The sequence below is a fragment of the Narcine bancroftii genome, chromosome 8 (genome assembly GCF_036971445.1).
Source record: "Narcine bancroftii isolate sNarBan1 chromosome 8, sNarBan1.hap1, whole genome shotgun sequence".
In the NCBI taxonomy this organism is placed as follows: domain Eukaryota; kingdom Metazoa; phylum Chordata; class Chondrichthyes; order Torpediniformes; family Narcinidae; genus Narcine; species Narcine bancroftii.
Window position 1 is genome coordinate 24671741 of NC_091476.1, and position 10028 is coordinate 24681768.

At 39.8% G+C, this 10028-nt stretch overlaps 1 protein-coding gene across 1 annotated transcript; it reads right to left on the reverse strand.

The window, feature by feature from the left end:
* Positions 1 to 39: 39 nt before the first annotated feature.
* Positions 40 to 10028, reverse strand: LOC138741974 (uncharacterized). The gene is made up of 4 exons (XM_069896170.1): positions 9963 to 10028; positions 6607 to 6773; positions 2421 to 3884; positions 40 to 191 (listed from the first exon to the last, which is right to left on the reverse strand). The coding sequence occupies exons 2-4, from the start codon at positions 6761 to 6763 to the stop codon at positions 40 to 42; spliced, it is 1773 nt and encodes a 590-aa protein (XP_069752271.1). The 5' UTR covers positions 6764 to 6773; positions 9963 to 10028.

A 10028-nucleotide genomic window follows, 5' to 3' on the forward strand; every position in this document is an offset into this window, starting at 1 on the left:
ATGGGTGAAAGGCAAAGAGTGAGAAACCACACAATTTATCTAAAAGAGCAAATAGTGAAGCAAAAATAATAAACGGAAATCGCAGACGAAAGACTTACCTAAAATAATTAGAAACATGTTGACTATAAGGAAGACAATAGCCCCAGCAGTGAATGCACCATCAAAATTGGCATCAATATTCAACACTTGACCTGCAATATGTAATTACGTTATTATAGACCTGATACACAAATGCAGATTATAAATTTAAATATAAACTTTAATTTAGAACATGAAATCATGGCTAGGAATTTTCAACAAAAATCATGAAGATGGGAACCTGTCTTGGAAATTTCCAACCTGATGAGAACTGGTATAAACTTAGATCTTGCAGGGAGAAATGGCTTTTGTGTTCAATTTTGATACTATATTCTCCTACTGTTATTTAACTGGTGTTAACTCTAGTAATCTTCATTTGATCCCATTAAAATAATGACAAAAGCATATAGTTCTTGTAATCTAAACATTTCCAGGTTAAAACTTGTTAGTTGTGAGAGTTTTATTGCTGAATACTCTCACAACACCCGAACATCTGTTTTCTTCTACTTTAAAAAAATATTAGACACACAGCATGGTAACAGGCTCTTTTGACCCACGAGCTCATCCCACCCAATTGCATCCAATTAACCTACAACACCCGGTACACTTTGAAGGGTGGGAGGAAACTGAAATACACGGAGGAAACCCATGGAAGCACGGGGAGAACGTATAAATGCCTTACAAATAGTGCGGGATTCAAACCCTGGTCCTGATCGCTGGAGCTGTAACAGCTAGGCCAACCGTGCTGCCCACTGGGTTTACTTGAATTCTAAACTTGTATCCTTATTTTTTTTGTATAAAACTACAACTAGAAGAATAATTAAATGAAGTAACAGACAGTTTAGTTGTATGGATTGGAACTTATTTGATCCAACCCACACCTCACACTTGTTTTCCTGTGCCAACCCTGCCACTGCACTAAGGTTTATGCCTCATGAGTTTAATTGGGCTTAAAGCTTTGATGCTGTGACCGTAATGGAAAAACTGAGCAGCAACAAGATCACAAAGGCCTTGCCAAGATTTATCTAATGACCTCTTGACAGACTGTAGACCACTTTGGTTATGTTTCAAATCTACTTCTGCCACCTCATTCAGAGGAATGGGGTTGTGGTGTATATAGTAGCCAGGACTGAGGAAACAGATCAGAAGTGTACCCAGCTTCTCAGCTCAGCACCACTGAACACAAGCCCTCAAGAGTAATATTGTGTAGAATGTTACTTTTAATGACATCGAAGTTGAAAGGCATTGAATTGTTAATATGGAACCATTTATTCCCCACATTTGTAAACTACATTTTCTCATTAGATAAACAACGTGATGCAAAAAACAAATTACTGGAGGAACGCATTAGATCAGGTGGCATCTGTGGAAGCAAAGGGATAGTCTCTGTTTCAGGTGAGACCCTTCATCAAGAGCAGGGTCTTGACCTGAAATGTTGACGATCCCTCTGTCTCCACACATGCTGCCAGGCCCACTGAGTTCCTCCAACCATGTGGCTTTATTCTTCAGATTCTTGTACCTGCAGTGTCTTCTGTCTCCAATTTTAACTGGTAGATGTATCACATTCTGAAATAGATGGCCTGTGCCTCATTTTATCAACTTTGCAATTAAATTAGATAACTTCATCTGTCCAAATTTATGTGTAAGTGACAATTTTCTTCCCACCTTCCATACTGGTTGTTGATCACATGATTGGAAAGAACACCACTGTTCACAGCAATTGTATTGGATTTTTATATCATTACCAAGTGAATGTACTCAATGCTGAGTCCAGGAACAAAATGGGAAATCAGAACTGCAACTATCTGACCTTTAAGTCTTTTCTAACTTACACTTTACAGAAGTCAGCAAGATGCTAACTTACACAGTAACTCTTTAAAACACCACTGGCTGCGTTTTTATACTACTGTCCCTGTTCCATTTTTTTTTCTTTAAAAGCTAGAAGTAAAATGTGTATCAATAAATGATAGATAAAAGTATTAAATTGGGATTGACATCATGATTGACTGTGTCTGAAATGAAGAGCATAAATACACGCTTTTAAATGACTGGTAGTTTCCTTAACTACCAGTTGTTGTGAATTAAAGAAAGGTTTAGAAAAAAATTTATTTTTTTTTTGGATTGGGGTAAATTGAGAATGTAATAGACATGAAAAGGGAGCTATCCAAAAATAATAAACAATCTAGTATTTTTAAATGTAAGATTGAAGAAATAATCAGATTTATTTTCAAACAAAACTCTATGTACAGAGAAATGATTTCCATAAGCAGAGGTGCAAAGATACTTTTATTTTTCAAGTCAGATTTTCTCGCTCATTGTAAAAATTAGATCAACTTAAATACCTGCAAATCTCAGCCAAGCCCAGGTTGCCCAGACAGCTGCATAGCAAAAGGGTAGCACAGAGCCAAAGCGCCTTCCTCCTCGAACTTGAATCCTGGATATGTAGATTTGGAAGAGGGCTCCAGGGATCAGTACCCAGGGGACAGTAAGGTGAGCTTGGAGCTGGTCCAGATGTGCACCCTGAATGGCTGACAAGGCTGCTAGCCCATTGCAGATGTAGAATAGGACATCAGGGAGCTGTACAGTCGTAGAGGATGGAAGCCCCTCAGCTTTTGTGAGCCACTTTTTCATGGCAAATAGAATGTTTTCGGATGTTTCTGTGGAGAGCAGCTGGGTTCCAATGGGAATTAATGCCTTTTCTGCTATGGAGTTAATTAGGCTGGCAAACATTACATAAAGGGACAAGGCTGTGTACATAGAACAAACCGCCCCAAAAAATTTATAATATGATACACTGCTAATCTGAGGAATGGTGGAGATGGTTAGCAGAACAAAAAAGGCATTATGGATTATTTCAAGTTTGTTTCTATTGAAGGAGATCAGACATAAAATCAAAGCAGTGACTACGAAGAACCAATCCCCAGTCATCCTGCCTCTATTGACATTTAATATGTTAATGTGGCTGAGAACTGATAGAATAAACTCCTCCCAAGACTTCACAAGCCAGTACATACTATGGACACCAAACTTAGTGACAAAATAGACATCATTACGCAAATAACTGTAATAGCTGCCACAAAGCTGTGCAATAGAATTGATGCTAACCCATACTGCTCCCACATAAAATGCTTTCATATACCCAAAGCAATAAAAAGCAAACACAAAGGGAGAAATCACATTACATAAGTTACCAAGAGCCATTGGCTCAGCGTATTTGGTATTCTTCTTTTTCTCCACACCAAGGGTCTTAGAAGATGACCTATCCTTTATTCCTAGAAGTAAAATATTGAATAATGCATTCCCAAACCCAGGAAGGATGTATCTCTGTGTGATGCCCTTCAGAAGTAAGGCAGTAGCTCCGTAAAGCCCAAAGACAACTATCACTAGTTCAAAGATTCCAGATACTATTAAAGCCCATTGACTAAAGATGCCTACGGCCTCAAAAATGAGTGCAAATGTAATGGCCCCAAACACAAAAGGCATGATGTAATTAGTTGTGGCAGAACAAAAGGACAAAATAAATGCAACACTGATGTAGGCGACCAATCCTGCGACAGCTGATTCATTGATGGTGGATAGGGTCACATTTAGATTGTTTGTCGCTGCACTGCCATTTTTGGAATTTAGGGTGAGAGCCGTCATATTCAGAGGGGAATTGGCTCCCAAAATAATCCGAGTCATTCCAAAGCTGCTCCACAAAGCTGAGAATGCTATAAAGGCTGTACCACCGAGATGATCATACTTTCTAAACGTCATTAAACCAGCAAAAAGTTGTGTCACTCCTCCAATCAGAACAATGTGAATACCTATTAAACAGACAGAGAATACTTAAATGGCATTGATTTTTTTCACAAGGTCTCTTTCAAAATCAATCAAACAGATTATCGTCAAGAGCACCATAACAGCTCAAAAAAATCAAAAGACGTTTATTAAAAGGTTATCTCAGGATCGGAACTCTTTTAAGAACAATCTTTCAAAAATTCTTAGCATTTATCAAAATTGCTAAGTAGTTCCCATCACAGTAAAAAAAAATATAGCTTTAACATTGTAATGTGCGTCAAAAGAACTAAAGACGTTGATCCAAACCAAGGCTTTTATTAACTAAAAGACTGGAGCATATCACAAGTAGGTCAACCAGTCCAGAATGACCTGGTCTGGCTAGGAGCAATCCTTTAAGACCTTCCAGTAGGTGTGGCTACACTCTCAGCCAATCACAGTCATCCTACACTACCATCTGTACATATACACATTGGTGATAGAATCTGTACTATCACAAATATTAATTAGGAGGCAGATCCTTACTGACTTCAAAGAGGAGAGAAGGACAAGCTATGGAAGAGGTAAATGGTGCTGGGATTTGACACTGCAGGGTGTATACATTTTTCGGCAAATGAAATGTATGGGAGGTGTTGCATTCTTTAATCATTATAATTTGTTTGGGTCATCTTAAAAATTAAGTTAAAGGAATCTTGGAGCTAGATTGACACTGTACTGGAATTATAGTCAATTGAGCCTCAAGCCACAGTGGCCTTCTTCAGCATCTCACATTATCTATTTCAGGGCCACATCTGGCCCTGACAACATTAGTGTTCTACGAAGTGAAAGCATTCCTGATATTCCCTGAATTTTGATTGATGTGACCTTCTTCAATATTGTTTCATGATGTAATGAGATACAAAAGGGCCACAGACCTTTCTAGCCCCTAAGCCTATGCCCCCCCCACCCCAAAGTACATGGCCAATTAACCTACTTAACCCGTACATTCTTGGTAGATGGGAGGAAACCGGGGCACTTGAAGGAAATCGACGTGGCACCGAGGAGTTCGTGCAAACTCCTTACAGATAGTGGTGGACTCGAACTTGCACCTCGGCGATTGTAAAAGGGCCTGCTCTTTCTGGAAAGCACTTAACTCTAGGAGAAGAGGGACATTTCTGTGTGGGTTTTTGTGATCATTAGCCATGACTGAATTGGACGTTTTGGGAAACAGCTGCAGAATCAAAACTAAAGAAACATTCACAAGTTGGTTTTAGGTGTTCCCAGGAAGATTATGTGCCAGCAGCCGCGGCTAAGGGAGTTCAGCTGGCATGTTTAGGTGGCCACGGAGTGGATGCCTTTCTGGAACTTGAACATGCCAGCTGACTGATAGCCGTCTAGCAGCGAAAGCAGGCAAGAGTGGCCTAGACCCATCCACACTGCCTTGGCGTTATTTACATGACTGACAAACAACTCAGGCATGACTTGACTCCTGCTGCCAGTCTCCCACCTGCCTGACTCCCGCTGTCAGTCTCTCCCCCCTCGCTCGCCTGACTCCCGATGCCGGTGTCACCCCCCCTCGCTTGTACAACTCCCGCTGGCAGTGCCTCCCCCTCGCTCGGCCGACTCACTATTCAAACCAAGAGTTGATGGCTGACGACATCATCAGCCTGCCCCCTGGCAGCCCGACTGCTTTCAGCTGAAACAGAGGATACTCAAGCAGGATATTATACCTCCTGGAGAAGGGTTAGGTGAGTGGACCTCCTGGCCGGCTTCTCCCATTTCAGATAGCCACAATACAGTCGCACAGGAGTATAATGTGCGGCTTTACAGTCGGGTCGTGACCATCTGAAAGTGCCTTGTTTCTGGGGAAAGTTCACAATTTTTGGAGCTACAGCATCTTTTCCATCAGTTACGACCAAGAGGGCACTGCAGAATTATATCTCCAATCAGAAACTCCAGAAGCAGAAGGGATACTGTAATTCTAGAAATAATATTTATTGCAAACGATTCTCCAATCTTGGCCTCTGAATTCTGAAATTAACATTTGAAATGTAATTGTTTTGGGTGTATTTTCAAATTCCCTTCAGTCTGTCATTAAACTGGTCCGCAATACTAAGAATGGCCTAATATTTGTTTAGTTTGAAACACAAATATAATTTAATTTTAGCAATGTAAAATCCCTTCATTTCAAGCCTCTAAAGTTAAAGAATTTCATTCATGTTACTTTCTAAATGTAGTATTACATGACAATAATGGAACCTTTCCCTTTTTTTGTTATTAAGTTAAGAAATGACCACCTCACTGGCAAGGCTAGTATTTATTGCCCTTCTATAGTATCCCTAGAGTAAGTGGTTGGGAGCCACTTCTTCAAACGATTGCAACTGATCTCGCACAAACTCCCACAATACGAGTAGAATTTCCACGATTTAGACACAGTGACAATGATATATTTCCAAATCAGGTTAGTGTGCAATTTGGAGCTGAACTTGGTGGGTTTCATAGGCATCCACTGTCCTTGCTCTTTGAGGTGGCACAATTCATGGGTTCGGGAGATGCTGTCAGTGTGGCAGAAGTAACTCACTGCAGTGCAATATGCATATGAGAAACATTGGAATGCTCCCCCTTTATGCCCATTGAATAAATTGTTAATTTAGTAACATTACAATTAAACTTTTCAAAGTTGTTAAAATAAATGAAAATAGTTTACTTTGGCATTTTACATTGCAGTCCTTTTCGGCATCAGTTACAGTGTATAACAATACCATTACTAACCTGCCAAAATATTTTCAATTCCATTTGCCAAAACATTTGTATTGACTTGAGCAAAATTCTGCAGGGCAACCAGGAATGCACTGATCACATTGGCCAGGAGCCCTAAGACTCCGGGCTCACTGTAAAATACAGCTGCAAAACCTTCTGCACTGGACATTTCTTTATACCTAGAATTAATGAATAAATATTTTTAAAAACAAGCACAAGCCATTATCCTGATTTTAACATGAATTAAGTCTAACATGAATGTCTAATAAAAAAAAGTGGCAGCGCTGCCAAAGCTGCAGGAACAGCAAAATGTTTCTGGTATGGACCCGCAGGGAGCAAGGAGAGGAGTCAAAGTGCTCCTCCCCTGGGTTCTACTGCCCAGGTGAACCCTGTTCAGGCTTTAAATTGCCTGCTAAAAGAGCTGCCGGCAGTTTATTTTAAAATCCTGTGACCGCGGGGTCTGACCCCAAGATGGCGGTCCCCATGTTCAGCAGCAGTCTCAAGATGTTGCAGACTCCAGGCCAGCAAAGGACTGGCATAGGGCATCAGAAATGGGGAGAACATACTGTGTTTGAGAAGGAGGAGCAGAGGAGATGACCCATAGGACAGTAGCCATGGCAGCGGACCAGTGAGGGGCTTTACACCTGAAGGACATGCAGGTGGCGGGCAGTTGGTGACTTCAGGTGAGGAACCCACGCAGGCTGTGGGCTGCTGGCTGGAAGAGACACCCAACAATTTCTGCTGAGGTGAATCAGTCTGCCTTATGGCAGACTAAAGCAAATTTAGTATAATATTACACCTGTTTTACTACATGACAATAAAGGAATCTTGAATCTTGAATTAATTCTTAAATTCACATTTCTATTTTTGCCAAAACAACTCACTTGGAATAAGTACAGTATTACAATTTAGAAGCAAAATGGCATAGCATCAATTGGTATGAAGAGACTGGGAGAAAGGTTTACTATATATAATAACATGCTATATATATGTATAAAGAGGATGCAGTGCTTATCTACATTACTATGTAATGCATCCCTGGGATATGGAGGGTCATAGATATGCAATCAAACAAAATATCCCCTTTTGAAGGTTACATTGCTTTTGCAAATGTAGCTTAGCCTGGTAAGGTGAATCTACTCATGTAACATCATAGAAATTAATTAAAATTGTATTAATTCATTATAACTATTCTCACCATGCAAAATAAAAACTGAAGATCTTTTTTGTGAATTTTCAATGTACCAGTGAATCTAAGTTCTTCCTCGTTTCCTTTTTTTTTCCTATTTGTCTCAAACCATTTCTTTTATTCTAAATTCTCCCTTTTCCATCCACCGGTCTCATCACTACTTACTTTTTCATGTTGTTTACTGTCTAATTTCTAAATCATCAGTCTGCTGTTGTCCTAATACTTTATTACCATCATCCCAACTGTAAATCTCTTTTGAAAAAGCTCTCAACTTCACTCTGTACCACCCTCATCCAATGAAGAATTTTTGAAGTATGGACTCTAATGTAACTATCTCCTCTTTCTCTTCATCCAAACATTTTCCTTCCCCAGCAAACATTCTGTTGGCTAATGTAGTCAACCTTCCCAACTGTCAGTTTCTCTTTGGGGTTGATCAGAAGACCAAAAGTCTTTGATCTTCTTTGTAATTCCCCTCAAATTAGAGACACAGAAAATTGTGGATGCTGGAATCTTGAGCAAGCAATTAACTCAGTGAATTAGGTAGCACCTATGGAAAGAAATGGATAGTCGATGTTCAGTGCAATATATGAATCCACTGGAGAAGATCAGAAGGTTACGCAGAAGTGAATGGTATGTTTCGGGCCAAGGCCCTTCATCATAGATAAGATTGAGGTTGGTAAGCTGCTTTCATTGGTAAGGGGAGACCAGAACTTGGGGACATAGCTTCCAGGCTCAGAGTAGTACATTTAGGACAGAGATGAGGAGGAACTGCTTTCCCCAGAAGATGATGAATCTGATGAATTTGCTGCCCGTTGAAGCAGTAAAGGCAACCTCAGTAAGACCAATTTAAATGGATTTTTACATTGTAAGGGAATTAAGGGATATGGGGTAAAAGCATGTAGGGGAGATGAGCCTATCATCAGATCAGTCAAAATTGATTACATTGAATGGGTCAGATGGCCCACTCCTGTTCCTATAGTTGGCCCACTCCCTGCTCCTGTAGTTGGCCCACTCCTGCTCCTATTTCTTATGCTCTTATCTCACAAGCTTGTTCAGCTTTATCCAAATTCCAATAATCTCTCTCACCACCCCCAGAGCTACAGCCCCTCCCACAGATTCCTGTTCATTTGTTATCTGGACACTGAACCCCATCCACATTCTGTCTCTTTGACCAGCTGGTTGTGGAATCTCCAGCCCTATCTCTTGTGCAGAATTATCCTTTAAGCTATTCTACACCCTCTTCTTTCAGAATCTTCTCGAACTTACAACTGCCTTATTGGCTTGGTATCTATTATGAAATACTTGAATGGCTTTTCATTTTACATATACAATGTGCTGCATAATTAGTATTGTTTGGAACCATTATATAATCTAATATTTTCTTTTAGTGCTTGATCAATTTATTCAACAATTCTATAAAGCAGATTTGAAATTTTCGAATAAAATTTAAAATTTGAGGAGGTTGAAATAGAAAGGTCTTGAGAAAATGAATTTATTGCGAATTCAAGAATCAAGTGCCTAAATCTAGTGGTTGTACATTAAGACTTTGGCGCCATCTAGAGACATTGATTTAAATCTTCTGCAAGAACATTTATTGCCTGAAATCTGCATCTCAAAGCAATACCAGTAATCGCTGGAAAATAATGCTATAACTGCATTAAACACCGCGACGGTAGCAAAATGGCACCAGCAAACAGAACAATCCAACAATTATTATGGGAGCAAGGAAAGGCGAAGGTCTGACCTGGATTCCAACAAGTAGTCAGAAAGGTGGACCTTCCTGGGCTTTTTTTTAAATGCAGAACTCAGATTCAATGTCAGCTCCACAGACCTTCACAACCTCGACAAAACTTAATTCCAACGCCAAAATTATGTTCATTTTTTGCTCTCTTCTGGAATATTTGCGTTAAGGCGAAAAAAGAGCTCAAATATATGATTAAAACTTCATTAATGAAATTGGATTTATATGAACTTGAAACACCTTATGAAGCTAAGCTGCCCCATGTTCTCTTCTACTGAAGAAATGCTTGGACATTGAAGACAACGCTGTTTCCCTAGTTGCTAGTTAAACATGAATTTGTAACCGAATTAGTGACCTTGACAAGTTATGTTAGATATTTGAGCTGTTTCTCCATTAACAACATTAAACCTCAGTACCAAATACACTGAAAACTCTTACGTGCAAAGTTGCAGGCGACCACACTTTCCTTGTCACATATTATCCGGAGTCCGTTTTATAGCAGTG